The 20076-nt window shown below is 39.2% G+C and overlaps 2 protein-coding genes across 2 annotated transcripts; one reads left to right on the top strand and one right to left on the bottom strand.

Annotated features, from left to right (window-relative positions):
* Nucleotides 1-3443: 3443 nt before the first annotated feature.
* On the bottom strand, nucleotides 3444-14779 carry LOC310931269 (ubiquitin-conjugating enzyme E2 Q2-like). Its single transcript, XM_083894388.1, has 13 exons — nucleotides 14565-14779; nucleotides 11358-11462; nucleotides 10283-10405; nucleotides 10136-10192; nucleotides 9899-10051; nucleotides 9044-9128; nucleotides 8881-8941; nucleotides 8697-8787; nucleotides 8553-8611; nucleotides 8087-8135; nucleotides 7882-7977; nucleotides 6323-6389; nucleotides 3444-6235 (listed from the first exon to the last, which is right to left on the bottom strand). The coding sequence occupies exons 1-13, from the start codon at nucleotides 14721-14723 to the stop codon at nucleotides 6204-6206; spliced, it is 1137 nt and encodes a 378-aa protein (XP_083750514.1). The 5' UTR covers nucleotides 14724-14779; the 3' UTR covers nucleotides 3444-6203.
* A 2884-nt stretch (nucleotides 14780-17663) lies between these two features.
* Nucleotides 17664-19265, top strand: LOC310931316 (UDP-glucuronosyltransferase 2A3-like; the record flags this gene model as incomplete). Its single annotated transcript, XM_083894443.1, has 1 exon — nucleotides 17664-19265. The coding sequence occupies one exon, from the start codon at nucleotides 17664-17666 to the stop codon at nucleotides 19263-19265; it is 1602 nt and encodes a 533-aa protein (XP_083750569.1).
* Nucleotides 19266-20076: the final 811 nt, after the last annotated feature.

Genomic DNA, 20076 nt, shown 5'->3' with positions numbered 1-20076 from the left:
ATAAAAGGAACATAGAATATACAATTGCAAAAAATTGCCACTCATTTCTTGAAGATGTGATATCGAAAGAGAGAGAATATTTGTGTGTGTGTGTGTGTGTGTACCTTCGACCTTGTGAGGCCCAACATGTTTATGTTTCTTTCTTAAAAGGTGAAAAAGCACTTTTTTTTTTGGTCATTTTAACTCTTCAAGATTCCGTAGTTGGTTATTGCAGTAAATATACAGTATTAGACTTGAAACAGATGTGAAGATACGTATTTGAATGCTCGTTATTTCCGATCCTGTGAGTCGTCTTGTCTGATTGTGATGATGTGGTATTTAATAGTTCATTGATTTGCTTTGTTCTTTTTTCTGTATCAACCTCATATGTTTTTTCAGTTGTATTTTTTGAAGTGTGTGTGTGTGTGTGTGTGAGTGTGAAGTACATGTGTGTACTGTGTCTCTCTTTGAAGGTGTTTTTGTTCATTCTATGATTTTGAATCAGTGTTTTGCGCTGGGTTACCTGCTGACGGTGCAGACGTCCTTTATGGAAGTAAATCTGTACCATCTGAGTTTGAATTCGAATTTCTAACACTGAATTTTTTTGCATCGAAATTAGACTTTGAATTTTAAAAACCATCAAATTTCAAGCACAGTTTTTTTTTTTTTGCCATTGATTTTTTTTCAACTTTGAAATAAATTCAGTGTAAAAATATTCACTTGCAAAAATTCAGTCGCAAAAAATTCACTTGCAAAAACGTCAGTTAATATCCAGGTCACCAGAGAGAAGCAATCGATCCCTGTCTCAATTCATCCAACACCAATCAACGTACGCTCCATTGGCCATACATGAATTATAGTTTAACACTAAACCTCATAACTTGATTTGTGGCGCCACCACTGGCTGCTCCTTGTTGTCTATCAGACGAACTGAGTAAATGCAATAAGCGCCTGGTTAACTGCAAAACGTCATCATGCTGACGACCCTGTCATCACAAACAGCACAGAAAAATGAGGATATTACAAACCAGTAGCAAAAAGATGATGTTTTAAACAGATAAAAGTTACTGGACTTTAATTAGGACGACCATATTTAGAAAAGAGACTTGGCTCTGCTTCGAGATACTTAAATTATACTTGGATGAATTGAGACAGGGATCGATTGCTTCTCTCTGGTGACCCGGATATTAACTGATGTTTTTGCAAGTGAATTTTTTGCGACTGAATTTTTGCAAGTGAATATTTTTAGACATTGAATTTTTTTTACACTGAATTTATTTCAACGTTGAAAAAAAAAATGAATGGCAAAAAAAAAAACAGTGCTTGAAATTTGATGGTTTTTAAAATTCTAAGTCTAATTTCGATGCGAAAAAATTCAGTGTTAGAAATTCGAATTCAAACTCAGATGGCACAGATTTACTTCCATAGTCCTTCACCGTGTGAATCACAGTGTAGCAATACTAACATTACACATTTAAACAGTAGAGTTATTAGTGGGGTCCTGTTGTGCAGGCCTCGAATATGCACACATACTTAGTTATGAATTAGAGGAACGGGGGCCTTTTTTTCTCTTAGTATAATTTTACGTAAATTGTGTGACATTTTCACCAGCAGATGCATATACAGTAGTTATAAATACAAATACAACCCCAAAAATCAACCATCTTCTCTTAATAAAGTCAAATGAAGTGTAATATTCCACACAAAGATGGACAGAGAAGCACGTTTTCTCTCGTTATTGATGAGTGAGAAGTATGAGCTCATACTCTCTGCTTCACATTCCTGTTTCAAAGCTTCTTTGACGGTCATTTCCACACTCGACCTCCCCGTGTTCCCCCCGTATGTGACGTATGTTGTTTGATATATGTATTTATCATGTACTATACAAATAAGTAGATATGAATATATAATGACTTAATGATGGGGTAAATATTTGCCATTGATATACACTCTCAGTAGGAACATGCTCGAATTAGGTGAATGAAGCATTTCAGGAGGCTGTGTCTCCCACTAGTGGAGTAAATGAGGAATACATTTTTGTGTATTACTTTTGTATTATTTGGTCTTACCCTAAGAGATAATAAACAGTTCTTGTTGCATCTTCTTTTGTCCTTTTATAACTTGGCTTTCATACACTCCCATCACAACTTCAGCGCTTGATAAATCTCTCTTTATTCAACTTTATTGTCATGATTGCACACATTGTCACAGGTACGAGGCAATGAAACGCTGACCGCATCCAACCAGACTCAATCAATCAATTTTTATTTGTATAGCCCAGTGTTTACAAAACATAGTTTGTCTCACAGGAATTCACAGGGTTGGTAACATCCTCTGTCCTTAGACCCTCGACCAGGGTAAGGAAAAACTACTACTACTAAATTAAAAGTCTTTAAATGCCAGGATCCATGAAAGGAGGTGTGTTTTCAGTCTCACCTTAAAGGTAGAGAGAGTCAGACTCTGTATGAACCTTTGTAACAACACAACTGGTGGTCTCAAACATAACAGGAACCTCTGTGAACTCCTTCAAGACTGCCCCATAAAGCTGGTTATTTTGTAGAATCTAAAATTCACTACCGTTCAAAAGTTTGGGGTCACCTACACAATTTTTTGGGTGTTTTCCATTAAGTCACACTTCTATTCATCAAAAGAGTTGCAAAATGAATAGAAAATATAGTCAAGACATTGACAAGATTAGAAAACCCTTGCAAACCCTTGCACAAGGGTTTGCAAGGGTTTTCGCCATTAGCAAACACAATGTACCATTAAAACACTGGGGCCTCTATACACATATGTACATATTCCATTAAAAACCACGTTTGCAGATAGAATAGTTGTTTACCACATTAACAATGTATAGAGTGTATTTATTTAAATCGAAGCTGAAGACACACTTTTTTAGATTGGCTTTTAACTCTGACTAGGGTAGTCCTTCTCTTAGGTGTACTTATTTTACCTTTCTGTATTTACGTATTGTTTTTACGTATTGTTTTTATGTATTATTTTAGTGATTTTATGTAAAGCACTTTGGGTACCGTCTGGCTATTGTAAAGTGCTATATAAATAAAACTTGATTGATTGATTGTATTTCTGATTCATTTAATGTTATATTCATTGAAAAAAAGTGATTTTCCTTCAAAAATAACTTTTGAACGGTAGTGTATAAAACACTCTGGATTGTTTTAACACTTTTTTGTTCCCTACATAATTCAATGTGTTCCTTCATAGTTTGGATGTCTTCAGTATTAATCCACAGTGTACAAAATAAAAACAAATGAGAAGAACCACTGGACGAGAAGGTGTGTTCAAGCTTTTGACTGTATAAGATAAATGAGGCGATGTGGAACGTTGTGTTTATTTGATGGATGAAATAACAAAGCGGAAGCTCAGAAAACTGCTATAATCTTAAAATTCTTTATTCATAAACTTGATGCAAGTTTACAAATTACTGTACATGGCCAAAACTTCTTCAAATGGAAAATGAAACATAAAAGAAACACAAAGCGAGCCAAAGGTGCCAGAATGACCTCTGTTTTCTTGGTGCCAGAAAAAATGAATTCACAACCGAGATAAAGGAATCTTTTCAAAGCAAAATTCAGTTAGAGAAGCGTGCAAGTCTAGTTTACCATGGCATCATCGAGCAAACCTGAATCATGTCTTAATATACCCTCTAACCAGAGTTTTGGCATTTTGGAGGAAGGAGATCACAGGAGGACTTTGCAGCAGGGGATATTGTTCTCAAACGTGAAAGTTTACGGTGCAACTTTTCTGTGCTGCCGAGCAACACGGGCCCTTTTTAAAGGTGAGGACAGTGTTTGATCATACCTGATAACTCCTCAGTGCTCAGGTGCACAGACATGTAACAACAGGACGTTGAGCAGTATGCTGGAAACGGAACAAAAAAATGGTTTCCAGATTTTCTTTTTTTTAATATTTTGCTTAGAATGTGCTCGTTTGTGCAAACATTTTAATCAGGAATAATCAAAAATCCTCCACTGAAATTAAATACATTTCAGTGCTTGAGGGGGAAAAAGAAAAAGCACAGGTTCTGTTGGTACTGAAGCCATTTACTGATCACCATGCTCCTACAGTCCTGGAATATTTCTGCAAATGTCCTTCCTCTCTTCAATTAGAAGAAATATTATTATTATTATTATTATTATTATTGTAAAGCTGATTATATTTCCTGTTTGACATCATGTGATTTTTGAGAGTGTCTCTAAACATCAGTGGAAGAGAGCATTAATAAATGAACATGTACATGTACAGAGTCCCCTCCGAAGGATTGTTTGTTACCTGAGTTGCCATTCAAACGTGCTTTTTGCTGACAGTGTTAACAAAGAAATTGCAGAAGAACAAACGGATAGATACAGTGAGTGTGTCCTGTAGTGGGGGGGGGGGGGGGGGGCAGCAGTACTGGTGGTGTACTGCAGTATATTGCGAGGTCAAAGTTAAAAGGTACAGCCTCTTTAAAGAGTTTCAGGTCAGTTCTTATCACACCACAAATGATCTTTTTTGTTAGATAACGAGAGCGTGAGACACCTGAACACATCGGAAGCCCTGCAAACGGTGGAAGTTCAGCTGCTGACTGAGAAAGACTAAGGCAGCAGCAAAAGAGGTGAATACAACTGCAGATGTCACGTAACATGGCGGCAGTTTCACCTCATGACTGATTAGGGGGGTAAATTATATCAGTGTACACAAGGAAAGTCGCTGCAAAAGCTGAAACGTCTGAACAATGTCGCCCCCGTGCTGTTCAACAAAGTGACGACTCGAACGAAAACTATCTTACAACTGTGGCCGAGATGAGGACCCCCTGTGCGACGTCGTGACACGCTGGGCTTCATTTCCAGATTCAAACTAACCCTTCACCTTAACAATCATCTCAATAATCCAGATGTGAGACACCAGCCAGACCGAGCACTCGGTGGGTGTTGACAGAAATAAGGCAGAAACAGGTCCTCAAGTCTCAAACCCGAGTCTGTACGGACTTCCACTGTGACGTCATAATGCTCCTCTTATAGTTAATCTGGTGTAAATGTCTCCCTCTTTCCACAATACACTGTACGCTTGAGTTTTTCAAATCCACTCCAGCCGCCGGCGTCGCTTAAACCACGTGTGGATTTGTTCAGCGACATGACACGTCAGTGGCATTTTGGATCAGCTTGGCCCGGTACACTTCACACATTTTTTTTTTTTTTTTAAAAAGGTAAGAGCTAAAAAGATTACAGAGTTGTAGATCATCTCACTTTCGAGATGTACTCCTAAAATACAGTAGTGTGCAAAAGTCTCAGGGCTGTTGTTTTTAGGTCTATCAAATTCTGTGATCGTTGTTCATTTGGATTGGTATGACGTGGCTGAAATATTAGCAAACTGTCAATGAGTTTAACTTCTAAAAAATGTGGATGTAACGCCCAGGCAAGTCTGGAATAAACCTGGCATCACAGACCTTTTACAACCGCAGATATTTGTCAACATGTAGCACAAATGCAGGTTTTACCTAATAACATTAACATAACTGACACTTTTAATGATCATAAAACTGCATACATGTTTACCATATTTTGTGGACGTGTTTCAATAAATTGATCCATGATTATACTATATGGTTATTGCAGCACTGCTAAAAAACAACCTAAGACCTTTGCACAGTACTGGATGAAAATTGGCTCATTTATTTGTCTAGGATGCTCAACTGATAAAAATCAACGGCCAAGTAATATTTCTGCTGTTATGTACCACTTAATTTTCAAAAAAAACAAAAAAACAAAAAGCAGGTGCAGTGAGGTGCCACTTCAGCGGGTTCTGTGCGACGCTTCTTTTAAAACTCAATTTAACGAGGTGTAACTGACTGTTTGCTAATCCCAGTTTGTCAAAGCAGCAAAAAGAAAAAAGCATCTCTACACATTTAAAGGGAGAAAGGATTGTTAAAGACAAATGAGCAATTTAGAAAAAAAAACAGGACTAGTGATACCCTCACAACATCCGCCTCACTAAAACACTGAGGGGAGAAGCAAAGTGACACCAGAGTTAAGTCTTTTTTTTTCCTGCAGCGGGGCAAAGGAATACTTGTCAGATGAGACAGGGAGGTGGTTTCCGTGAGAAAGACGATATATTCCAAGTTAAGTCAGAGGAGGCGGGGGGGGGGGGGGGGGGAATATTCCAAAGAAAACAAGATACTCTGACCCAGAGACACGTTTCCTGTGCATAGTGGTAGTAGCTCCTTACCCATCCTCTTTAGGTGGTGTGTACCAGCCTGTGGAAACACACAGAGGGAATATGGACTGAGTCACAGTCAAATAGGAACAGTAAATCAAATTTGCGAAACTGTAGAAACACTCACCGTTCTTTTCGTGAATCTGCACAAGGGATTTGTAGGACTGTTGTGCTCTGGCAAGATTGTACTGGTTCTGAAAAAGAAACAACGCTCTGTAAACGTTCCTCAGTCAAATTTATGGCGGCCATCTTCAAGTCATTCCTCGTCTCTTCCTGATGCTTTTCTACTGCGGTCCAATAAGTGCATAAAACACATGCTTCTCTCCAATAGAGCTCTGGTAGCTGACATGATACAACCCCACCATTTGGCAGGAAGTGGCACTGTAGATGTGAATAAATTGCAGCATATATACCAGGCAAAATAGCGCGCTTCTCATCTCTTTGCCGGGTGTATACATAGAAATGAAGATGGATAGCTGTTGTGTGGTCAGGGCCAGGCTAACAGAACATATTAATGGATCATTGAAGATCCCTAAAGATGGCAAGGATGGATCCCTGCCATTAAAAGCACTTAAAGGGGAAATAAGTAGTTTATAGTGCCATCTAGAGGAGAGGTTGAAATTTACAACAAAGAACTGCTCCTCTGCTCACCCCCTCCCTTCCCTGAGCGCTACAGTATCCTCAGCTGGTCAAATGTCGTCCTCGTCGTCTTTCTCCGTGTCAGCAGATGAGGTTCGTGAGGCGAGGGAGAGGGCGGAGCTACCGCGGCCGTAGCAGACGAAGCGGAGAGAGAGGAGGCGGGACTTCAGCTACAAGTAAAGAGACGCTTGTTTTGTTCTCTCGCGTTTGTCCTTACAGGCTCCTGTAGAAACATGGCGTCTCGCTGCTAACAGTGGCTATTCAACCGCGGCCCGCGACCATGTTATTTTAAATGACTTTTTGAAACACTACGAAAATGAACCACAACTATTATACAGCGACTAGACAATGCAGGAGCACATAATATGTATAAAAGAGTGGATTTTGGGTCATATAAACCCATAAATACTACACATTGTCCCTTTAAAGCTACAGAAGATAGAGCAAAGACAATCCACAGACAATAGATTCTGCTCATGCAGCGATAACTTCACATCAGGTAGAGATTCCAATGCTTATTAATGTGCATGTTTTGTTTATTTTACATGTTTTCATTGTGATGTGTAAGTGCTCTCGGTTATAGGATGAAGTCAAAAACATTTATGATGTCAGATGACTGCTGATCTCAGATAATTTAATCTCTGATTTAACCGAGTCACAAGGCGTCCTTTTTATTTGTATTTTATATAGCCTCTGATTCAGCTGAATTACAAACACAGTGAAACCTTCCTGCCACAGTTGCTCCACACAGTTGCTCATACAAAAGATCTACAGGAGAAAACCAGCATGGAAAATAAAAATATGGTTGTGTGCTATACTATACTGTAGCAACGTGGAACCAAACACAGGCGTAAAACTGCATGAAAAGAAGGCTACAAGTGTTAGTAGTGCTGACATTAGCCCCAATGAGCAAACCAAATATAACATTGATCCTGGGATCCAAATTGAATTGGAATAAATGTTTATTATTGAAATGTTTAACAAGTCCGACCTTTCTTTATAATGTACTAAAAGCAGTCGAATGACATATTCAGCAACATCACTTACCTTATTGGCTCCGAACATCACTCTGGCCTTTCCTTTGACCAGAGTGGCATTTATCTGCATAATGACAGATTCTATGGAATAGGCACTGCTCCAGCCCTGAGAAAAACACACACAAAAAGACATTTAGCCACTTCACATAAATTCACCAAAAGTCATAATCTTTATATATATATATGTATATATATATGTATATATATATATATACCTGTTTCGTAAGAAGTTCCATGCACAAGGCCCCTCCTCCTAGAACATAACTAAAAATAAAAGGCATAACATCATTAGGACTGGCCTGTAAACATTTCATTGAAATAATCCCTTCAAGAATGTGTATGATTTGAAACTGGAAAAGTACTTTTTTATTCGACATAAGATAAATTGCCTAATTGTTTTGATATACAGGTAATACTTTAGTGACAGAGATCATTTACAACCAAACCACATTTCCTGCACGACTGCACTAGTTAACATACAATGTAATAAAATCCAACTGCAATTTAACAACAGTATTCAACATGCTCCACTTTAACAAGAAAAGCCCAGAATCAACAGATCAGAAACTGCTGCAAACACAAGATAATGATGTTAAACAGTGTCATCTGAAGCAAATGAGTCAGTAATTCATTTTTTGTTTTGGTGAAAATTAAGTTTCTCTAATGACAAAACATACTCACCCTCCGGAGAGCACAGGTGACACAACCCGTACAAATGGTGGATCGAAAGGAAAATTATCCTACAATATGAAGAAAGAACGAAATGAAGTGTCAAGAAATCTCTTTAAAAAAACAATATATATCAAATAATATAAGGGGACTCACTTTATATGAGAAATTGAGCAGAATGTAGTCCACTCCTTCCTTTTCTTTTAAGACCTGCAAGTCACTGTGCAATGGACTATCTGGGTCTACCCTGGAATGAAGAAAGGCAAATTAAAATTTCATCAAAACAAACATTAATTATTCAGCTGAAAAACCTTGAAAGCGACCGAGTGTGAAAACTTACGTCCTTAGCTTGACGTGCCATTCATAAAGGCTGTCGCTGACTAGTTCGACTGAATAAATACCTGCGAGGTGAACGACAAAAAGCACAGAAATTAACTTCAACCTGTTGATTGGGACTAAAAAACATTTAAGGGCGAGCAGCCACAGATGAAGTGTGTCCCCACCTGTCTTGTAACTCTGTGATCTGTAAATCTCCCTGAGTTCCTTCATTAGGCGATCAGAGGCTTGGACCGAGCCAGAGACGGCACCCTGCAACACAAAGCACTAAGGTTCATCACACACACACATGAACAACACCCGGGCAATTGGGAAGATATTGTACATATACACAGATCCTATAGATGATACGTGATATATACAGTCCTATATACAGGGCTGTGGAGAGGTGGAAGCGACTAAATCAGGGCAACCAGAGATGCTGAGGAGAGAGTCGGACTCTTTGACCGTATGGAAGGACAATCAGAACGTAGGGTTTGGATTACAACTGCAGATGATTTCAAAAACTACATTCTAGTGGTGTTTGTGGCTGCAATGATGAGATGAGAATGCTTCTTCTCCACAAACAAGACTCTGTTATAAGTTGGAAAAACAAACTCAAACACTGACCAACCTCCTCTTGTAGCCTTCAGTGAATAAAAACGGGATTAATGAAGCAGGAAATTGATTAATGTTACTAGAGCTAATAGATGTATTTAAAGCTATGGTATTAATGCTGCATAATCAATCCTGTTATCTCAGTTTCAAGTTTGTAATATTTTGGATGCCACCAAGAAAAAAAACGTGTTTGGTCTCCGTGAATGAACAATACAAAGCTGCACTAAATTGATATTTATCACTTCAGCAGCCTGGAAATATTGAATTTACTTTACTTCCTGACGTGTAGGTCTACATAATATGGAGGCTGTTGCACAAAAACGGGTGGACGTTACATACATTTACAGGCTAAAGCTGCTCCTTCACTTCATTCTTCTCTGCCACCAACGCCAAAGATAAACATTAACCGTTTTTACGTCACTTACATTCAAGTGGTCCTGTCTCTGGTTTTTACGAATCTTCTCCAAGATGGCCAGGTTTTCCTTTTCAATGCCATCATCTTCGGACTTCTTTCCATCTACCGGCTCCTCCTCTTTCATGTCATAATGGTCGAGGTCTTGGTCCAAGTCTACGTCCTGCTGTCATGGTGTGATCATTATGTTTAGAAAAAGCACGTAAAACACATGATCAACGATACTCTCCACCAAACTACATATAGATACCTCTCCCATTTCCTCCTCCTCTTCCTCTTCTGATGTCACCTCATCAGATAGCCCATGCTGTAGAGAGGAAATCGTAATTGCGAGTAAGCCGATGTGAGAGTTTGACAAACAAGGCACATAAATAAATGAATCCTATTAATAGCTCACCTTTCGATCCTGGTTAATTGGACCGGCAGGAAGAGGCTGGTCGAGCATTTCTACATCTGGATGCTGCGGCAGGTTGTAAAGTCGACACAGATCACAGATAAGCCGCTTTAGCTGCTGAAGGAGCTGAAATCAAATGTCATGGAGTTAGAAACCAACCTGCCAAATAACAACCCTTCCATGTTTCCACTTATCAGGTACACCTGTTTCGTCATATGCAAGCCAATACAGCTGTTCTGCCATAAAATGGAATACAACTTAATACCTACATTATTAAGTGTGTCTTGACAATTAAGGGGCCATTCAATCATATTTATCAGTAAGAAAAGGAACAATTGTGACGTGCAAAATCCAGTCAATATGGAATAACCGCTCAGCCAAGTGTTACTCATTGTAGTGTAGATGCTAAAAATCCTCCAGGGCTGTGTGGCAGCCAGAGGCAACAGAGTGGATTCCACTAAACAGCAGCAGCAAAGTCTGTGTGCAAACATCCTGTGTCAGTCAAGGAACTGAAATTGAACTTGAGCCTGGAATCTTATTCTACAACAGGATTATTATGCAAAGCAGACCTAAGCATTCACCATGAACTGCTTCAAGAAACACAACTGGAGGCTGTTGTTAAAGTCCACAGCATACGGACCTGAATGTCAGTAGAAATCTGAGGGTAGATCTTTAAAACGCTGTGTACGCATGCAGAACTTAGACTCTTAAGATGGATAAAAATGATGTGATATCTTCCACTACTATACTATGTGCTGCTGTAGGAAGTAAGGGCTGGGCAATCCTAAACTACTAAACAATGACTGTGCAGTTGTAGTTGAGGAGGATTTCTTTGTAATGAAAATCAATGTTCTCTTTAACTTCTACCACTAACGCTCCTCTTGGGCTACATGAAGTTTCATTGCACATTTAACCCTAAGGGAAAAGTTTAAATCCAACAAGGGAATTTTTTTTTTAAATACAAAATTAAAATACACACTTACATTCAATAAAATCCTCCATTTGTTTCGATTACTTTGTTTTTGTGATCACTTAGTGTTGGGTTAATTGCTTGGATCCACCTCCTCAGTCAACTTACCAATGTGCTGCCTTTCCTCACATCATCTAAGCGCTCCAACACTTCGGCCAAACTGGGATCATCAGAGTCAACAAACCATATCGGAGGTGTTGAGGGATACGATTCCTGCCACAACAGAGAGAAGAAGAAATTTTTAACAGCCAACCTCATCTACATAAAATGTCAAAGTTTCTTCCAAAGCCATAAACAATTCCACACCAAATGTCTTGGCCCACACAGCCTGACGGAACAAAATGATTTGTCTACAATCAGCTGCAGAGATGAGATAGTATCTCTAGCAAGTGGCTGAGTGAGGCACTAAACCGTCAGTGAGATATTTATGCAGTTGTTAAATCATGTTGTGGAATTCAGTTCGTATGACTAACAACTCAAGAGGCAATTTGGAATTTTAGCACATGGTAAAGTCCAGTATTGTTTGATTAAGTTGTGTCATGTACTGTTACCAGTAATAATAGCTGCAGTGGCAGCTCATGACCAGCTGCAAAAAAACACAATACTGGACACATTTAAACAGTAACGTGATGTTTAGTGGATTAGAGAGAGGATGTTTGATGCTGCGTTCATGGTCCACGATGGTCAAAACCGGAAACAAGGCTATGATCAGACCTGTAAATGAGCTGAGAATTAAATTAAGGACCGTTGTAGGACTGTGAGGGTTTCAAAGCTTAGCTGGATATCACTTGAATCATTTTTTCACTAACTCTAAATGTTGTACTTTGGCTGATATGACAAATCCGTTTCATTGATGTTTAGACATTTCTGTGTGCTGGAAATGTGTCAACACATCTTCAAGAACTGGATTTTCTTAATCATCACTATGACTTAAGATGTTGACAGGTTTCTAAAAATCAAACATACCACATGAATGGAAAAATAAGCTGCCGAAACTTGGGATTTAGCATGTCACCATGTCGTCAACTTATCATTTGAGTCTCATTTCGAGCAATAAAACATTATCTTTTGTTTTTACATCCTTAAAAAAGGGAATATCTTTTTGTGATTGTTAACTGCAAAACAAGACGGATGATGTTGGTCATCATCTGTCCAATGTGCTGTGGTAAACTATAACAGGCTGTTGGATATTTTCTGACATTTTATAGCCCGAGCAAATAATTTAGACAACAATCAGCAAATTACTCCACAAGGAAAACATTTGTTCGTGGCTCTTAAAATCTACATCTTTTCAGGATCCATCACCATTCAGTTTTTCACCAATGTGCCAAATCAGTGGAGCTCCATGCTCTTCCTACGCCTGGCTTTGCCAGATGGTGTTGTTTAAACAAGATCTAGTAAGTAACTACACCAACAAGGGCAGAGCAGGGAGAAAATAAAACCTCTTTTTCTTCATCGCTTATTTTCTAGCGGGAGGATTGTGATGCTGAATATACTCTGCTGTGTGTGTTTGTGCTCAGAGGTGAGGATTAGGCATGTGAAAAAGAGCCTTCTATACATACGCTTCATTTTGTCAATATCAATATGCTTCAATAGTAGTGTTACAAAAAACCAAGAAGGCCCCTGAACGCTTGAACACGTACGCTCCATAGATCCAGCTCGATTATTGTGCTAATATTGAAAGATTATTATCATGAGCACTTTTTTTGAGCACTAATATCTTAAATTGTCCCATCCCTCATCAGGGTGTTGAGAGGGTCTGTGCCACCTGAAACATACAAGTGCAACCCCACTCGGGGAAATTCTGCTTTTCCTTGACCTATTTTGCAGCAGGTGATATTGGAAACGGTGTCGAGTGAACAGGATATTGTAAAGAGCATTGATCACTATAGCGTACATACTGTAATTTAATTAATGCATTTTCTACAGTAGTGTCCATCACATCAAGAGTATTTGTTTACGTTAAAGCTCAGTCACTAATGATGTATATGACCTGATTCAAAGAGCCTGGTGTTGAAATGCATACAACTCTTCTTGGCCCATGTGATGTTATGTGTACATGATCAATACTAGCTCAGTTCACACTATAAGCCAATTTAAAAGGATAAGCAAGCAAAACCAACTTGATTACAGCGATGCCTCCTTCCCACGTGACAAAATGGTATTGTTCTTTATGTGTTCTGGGACCTCGATAGCATGGATATATTGATTAAAGCCTTTTTTGAAGAGGTCGAATTGCAGTATATAAATTACATCCATGCCACAGGAACTCTTCTTATAATGAAATTATAGCAAACGTATCAAAGTCTGGGGTCTTTAATCGACCTGACATTTTGCAGGTTTAAGAAAAAAATCAGAAAGAAATCTTAGTTTTATGAATTATACGAATTATGTGAAACTGAGAATGCATAACACTTACTGAATACTTGTACTGATTTAAATGTCTTTAAAATCCGGAAATGTTGGTGCAGTGACGATGAGAGAATGGACTGGTTGTTTAATGCCTATAAGTTAAAAGCCTGGGGAAAAACGTCAGGAAGGTTCGGTTTTTAGTATTATATATTAATATATTATGTTATGTTTTACTATGGCTTTCTTGGCCATGTCTGCAAATATTGGTGCATCACAAGCCCGGTTGGACTGGACATGTTTTCTATGCATGACACAATAATAATAATAATATACTCAATAATAAATCAAACATATTCCAAAAACATCCGTCAGATGGTTCCGTCTATTTAGTGAAAATTCAGAGCGAACACAGTGACATTTTGTGTTCCGTTAAACTGCGTGTGTTTAGGGTTAAAAACGATAACACGGCGTATTCCGCGGTATATTTTGGGCATTTTGATACAAAACTATCCAAGTTCACAGCACTAATACCGGCAATTTCGGCGCGTTTATGTGCGAAATAACGTTTAAGTTTAAAGTGGATAATGTTGTGTAGTCAGAAAGTTAGACGCCGCAGTACTATGAAGTGAAACGCAGTTATTTTGGCTAACATGCTAACGTTACTTTCAGCGGAGAGGCTGCTAGCATAGAAGCTATCGCATCGTCGTGAATTAATCGACATGTTGGTGTTATTTTCAGAGTAGATTAAACTGTGCTGTTCTTTTCATACACACAAGTGGCTTCTACGGAGTGAAATGAAGAGCGAACACTTTATTCGGGAGTTGGTGAGTAAACACAGAAGCTTCCGCGGAACGGTTTGGTTTCAGGGGATAGTCGGCGGCTGCTCCTGCTGGGTTTGCTACCGGCCTCTGCCGCTGCCGCTGCCTCTGCTGCCGCCGCCGCCGCCGCCGCCGCTGGACTCACCGTGATGTTGCAGTGAATGATCAGCAGCTTCTCTCCCGTGACGTTGAACTGGCAGCTGAGTTCGTCTGGTTTCCAGTCTATGATTCGGAATCGCTCGTGGTTCGGGTCAAAGATTGACTCCAGAAACTTCAGTTCGGCCTTGAGCCCGGACACCGACATCTTCAGCTCATCTCAAAACCACCAGGCCGCGGCTCGCTGAGGGTAAGTCGGGGCGGAGTGCGACCGCGCAGTCGAGTCTGTGTACGGATCTCGCACGTTAGCGTGAGAAGGAAAACAAAGGGGCTGGAGGGGTGGAGGGTTGGTGGAGGGTTGGAGCAGTGCTGCGCACACATACGCACCAAAGACTCGCACACTGTCAGTGATGAAGACAACAGCGCGACTGTGATCTGATAACGTTATTATTATTACTCTGTTCATAAACACCGTTTTAAGATGAATGGACCGATCAACTCACGCCGTTACCATTGATCCACCTTCTAAAACGCCACCCTGCCTCGTTCTCCTCTCTCTGTCCTCGCCGTTCATTTTCAATGGAGTAAAGTTACAGAAAAAGTAAATTAGTCAAATATTTCAGTATTTTAAGTATTGTTTTGATGTTTTGCTGCTACAGTTTAGGAGACGACGGAATATTTTTGAACAAAGGAAAGGTAGCTTTTTTTTAATTCCTTTTATGTAAAATGTGTCATCACAGATAATAAAGCAGTATGTGTGTGTTTATTGGCAGGTTTTTTAAAGCTGAAGTCTTTGCCTTTTATCTGAACTGTTTAACACAGGGGTTCTCGAAGGTTTGATACCCGAGGGCCAATTTAGGAACCCAACATTGGACTGAGGGCCGCCAAAGGAAAAAAACAGAAAGAAATCCCATTTGTAATAATTTTAATGACCAGATTGCAGTTCTTCAGTTTACACTACACTTATTGGTCTGTATCCAGTAATGTCCAATAAACATTTAACAAGCTTAGTAGCTCCTGGATTAAAACTATCAACTGTAATTCATTGCGGGGCTGCCAGTAATGTTTCTGCGGGTCGCCATTGGCCCGCGTGCCGCACTTTGAGAACCAACGGTTTAATGCATCGTTTGGCAGGTGACTTACCAAGGGCCCCAGAGTGTGCAGTATGGTGGAAAAGCAACACATCTATCGTTAAAGGAGCCACATTCACATGCCTAAACACAGTCCTGGCTCCTGGCAATAGAGAGCGCATAGGCAAGGCAAAGTGCCATGATGCTGAGTCAGTTGAAGCCTGACATCTGGGCACTGTACTAGTAATAAAGAAAACAGGAAAACAATAGTTTAAATGCTGACCGTGTTTCACTACAACCGTTCAAAGTCATCAAAGGACAAGACACTGTGTCGAGAGATGAGGCCAAAGTTATGCCAATGTCTTCCGCATTTCTCGTCCAGACACTGCCAGGTTCGGCACTGTACACACGAGTGGATCAGGGTATCAGGGAGCTATGGTGGCCTTCTGTACTGGAAAGGATATTGTTCTCCTTTGTTGGCATTAGCAAGCTTTGCTTTAAAGTGCACCTCTTGGCTGCTTTGTTTGTCAGATGGTGTAGAAAAATGGTGGCGCAAGATGGCGCCCTCCATAAAGCGAGGCCCTTTCCCTAAACTACTATGAAAGGATTATTATTCTATTCCTACGATAGCAGAACAATTTTTATTTCAAAGCAATTATTCTCTTACACAAACATACTTATTGGTAGTATATTCCATTTCTGCCTTTAAACTGTCCTAAATGTTACTCACTGTACCTTTAAATGGACAACGGTGATTAAAACAACCAAAAACAATGACATCACCATCAATAAAAGCAAGCCTGAGAAGGAAAACAAAGGGGCTGGAGCCGATACAATTGGTTTTAAGAAATTATTTAATGAGGTGACTGATTCTGCAAGCCCAATAACCTCAGGCAGGACATTCCAAAATTAAAGGGGCCACAGAAGAAGATCGTGCGGAAGTACAGTTGTAAATAAATTATCTTCTATAGCTATCAGCAATTACATATATGTATATATATATATATATATATATATATGTAAATGTGTACTATCTTAAATATTTTTGAGGTAACTGTATAGATCAAGAACCTCTGAAGACAAGATGGCATTATCTTATTTCACATATGGATATATATATATATATATATATATATATATATATATATATATATATATATATATAATGGATGAATATTATAAATGCACAAACAATTTGAAACATTGAAAGAGAAGGTTTTTTCTCTTTTTTTCATTTTGAATGTGTAAATATGGATAAAAAACTACAAACAAAGTGGTTAAAATCTCCTCAAGTTACTGTGATCTTAAAAAGCCATTCAAAGCTATGTGCACAGATTTGACAGTAGGTGGCGCAAAAGATCTGCTTACAACATAACCTGAACACTTGTAGCAGAGCCATGAGCAGCACACACATTTTATACAACAGGACTCTGGACTCCAGAGTTTCTATAAGCCCAGAGAGGACATTACTCCTTACATACCTGCATGTACTTGATGCATATAAACAGTTGCAACAACTGAGGTCACACATTTACGTAGGATTGCTTCTCCTGTACCAGTGGCTTTGGGTAAGTGTTCATATTACTCAAGATAAAAAGCTTTCGTACAAACGCTCAAACTAAAAACAGTTATGAAATATGTCATTAATAGCCATATATTGGGTTCTACACACTCAATCATGAGAAAATAAATGCTTTCAAACCACTCTTTCTTAATGTAGGAGTCTTCAAGAAGTCTTTAGTGATATTATGTTGAAGTACTAGATGTAAAAGTATTTGTTCTGCGGCAAAATTTCATCTAAAATGTGACATTGGCATCTAATGACTGGTTTGCTCTTCAACATTTTATTATTTAAAATGTTCCACTGTAAAGTAGTCACTGTCTCAGAGGTTAAGTGAGATAGAAAAATACAAAGTCGCATCAAAGAGAAATAGGCTACTGAAGAACCAAGTTTAAATCTGACCAAACTGAGTAAATGTGTTTATTTCCTTTCACCACTGCATGAAATATTATAGTTCTTGTAAACACTGAAACATGCGCTGATGTGTTTTTGTTTTTAAGGTCTGAGGGACGTCAGCATGAAGGTGCCTCCTTTATCTCTGCTCACCTTTACCTTACTGGTGGGTCAAATATCCAGCGTATCTGCGGGGAAAATACTTGTGTTCCCACTGGATGGAAGCCACTGGGTAAACATGAAAGTACTCGTAGAGGAGCTTCATGCCAAAGGACACCAGGTCACTGTGATTCGACCGTCAGATAGCTGGTACATCAGCGAAAAGTCTCCTTTGTACACGTCTGTCACACTTCCGTGCAAAGCAGGCTTTGAGGAAAACTTTGGAAAGTTTTTTCCTCGACAGCTGGAGATCCAGCTGCGGGCTTCATCTTCGTATCCATGGTCTAACATCTGGAAACGTCTGCAGATGAGGCAGTTGGTTGTGAACCAGATGACTGACCTCCATAAGCGAGTGAGTGAAATGCTCATTGAGATGTTTGAAGATAAAAACCTGATGCGTTCCTTACAAGATGCCAAATACGACGTGGTTTTGACTGACCCTGGCATTGGTGGAGGATCCATGTTAGCACGCTGGCTCCAAATCCCTCTTGTTAATAATGTCAGATGGACCTACAAAGGAGAGGCTCATTTACTTATTGCCCCGTCTCCTCTGGCGTACGTTCCTTTCACTGCAACAGAGCTGACAGATAGGATGACTTTCCCTCAAAGAGTCAAGAATTATTTGAGTTATATGATTGGCATGTACACAATGTCATCAATGACAGATCCTCACTATGAACCTGTCGTCAGGAGGTATTTTGGTCCTGATGTAGATTACTCATCGTTTGTCCTGGAAGCGGATATCTGGCTTATGAGGACCGATTTCGTCTTTGAGTTTCCCCGTCCTACGATGCCAAACATTGTCTACATGGGTGGATTTCAGTGCAAGCCTCCTAAGCCACTGACTGCAGACCTGGAGGATTTTGTCCAGAGTTCTAAAGAGCATGGGGTCATTGTGATGACATTAGGAACTTTAGTGGCAAAGCTTCCTCAAGATATTGCTGAAGAGATAGCTGCAGCCTTTGCGCAGCTGCCTCAGAAGGTTCTATGGCGGTACGTGGGACAAAGGCCAGTTAGCCTGGGCAATAACACATTATTAGTCGACTGGTTGCCACAAAATGACCTGTTAGCACATCCCAAAACTAGAGTGTTTGTGAGCCATGGAGGCACCAATGGAGTTCAAGAAGCAATTTACCATGGAGTCCCTGTAGTTGGGTTGCCAATAAGTTTTGATCAGCCTGATAATCTCTCCAGAATCAAAGCAAAGGGAGGAGCAGTGACTGTGAACTTTGCCACGCTGGACAGACACACTTTTAAAGATGCACTGGTGACAGTTCTTTACAACTCTTCTTACAGGGAAAACATGCAGACACTTTCGAGGCTGCACAGAGATCAGCCACTGAATCCACTGAGCCATGCGGTGTTTTGGATAGAATATGTTATGAGGCATAAAGGTGCTCGTCATTTGCAAGCACAATCCGTCAAAATGTCCTGGTTTGTTTACAACTCCCTAGATGTCATTGGTGTTTTTTTGGTTGTTTTCCTGCTTCTGACATATTTCTGTATATCCATTGTGAGATTACTGTGGAGAAGGATTTTTGTTGGGAAAACAGTTAAACGTGAATGAACAAATGAACAAACAGGCAGAATTATCAACGACAAAGTATTTCCATTAGCGCTGTGACGACAATTCAATTATTAATTGATGTAACGTAATGTACTTTATTTCTTCATTTTACAACAACACACAATGCTCAACAAAATAAAAGCAATACAGACATACAACATTAAAGGCAGACGGTAAAAACAAATTGACAAAACATAAATTGAAGCATGAAAGTACCAATTAAAACAAGAATATATATCGATTTCATGCGGCCCACCAATTAATATCATGTGTTTAAACACGATTTAATAGTAAATATGTTTGCTAGCAGTATTTTTACTAATAGTAATAATACAACATTTGGTTGTTATCAGATTATTAAATGTATTGCCTTCAACATTAAATTACAATATTAACTACATATAGCTACATATAAAAGCTCACAGCTACAGTTAGTTTACAGTAGATTTAGTTCTCTGTTTTTGATATTCATAGATTTATTTTGCATCACAAATTATACATTATACTAATGTACACATTGTTCCATGATGAAACATTGTGATACAAGTGTTAAGCTCATATTGTCCACCGTTGGTTGTGTTTTCACACTTTATTTTCTCTGGAGACCAGATTAGACGCTCATTGGACCTCAGGTCATTTGACTTTGACACCCCTGCAGATTATGGCAAGGCCCCTTTGTTAAGAACATAAAGGCTTATTCTAAGGCTAAAGTGATCATACACTTATATAACAATATCTATTTTTGTAGTATGTTCAATAAACCCAATGAAAACAATGTTGTGCTACATGTATGCTTATTGTTTTGTAAAAA

The sequence above is a fragment of the Microchirus variegatus genome (assembly GCF_963457635.1).
Source record: "Microchirus variegatus genome assembly, chromosome: 8".
NCBI lineage: Eukaryota > Metazoa > Chordata > Actinopteri > Pleuronectiformes > Soleidae > Microchirus > Microchirus variegatus.
This window is presented reverse-complemented; position numbering and strand designations above follow the sequence as displayed.

What these genes read in the sequence shown, in the direction of transcription:
- LOC310931269 (XM_083894388.1), bottom strand. Translation starts at nt 14,723, where the DNA reads ATGTCGGTGTCCGGGCTCAAGGCCGAACTGAAGTTTCTGGAGTCAATC. An exon ending in TGAGGAAAGGCAGCACATTG is followed by an intron (nt 10,406 to 11,357) that starts GTAAGTTGACTG and finishes ATTTGATTTCAG; the next exon opens with CTCCTTCAGCAGCTAAAGCG. An exon ending in TGATGTTCGGAGCCAATAAG is followed by an intron (nt 6,390 to 7,881) that starts GTAAGTGATGTT and finishes TTTCTTTTTCAG; the next exon opens with AACCAGTACAATCTTGCCAG.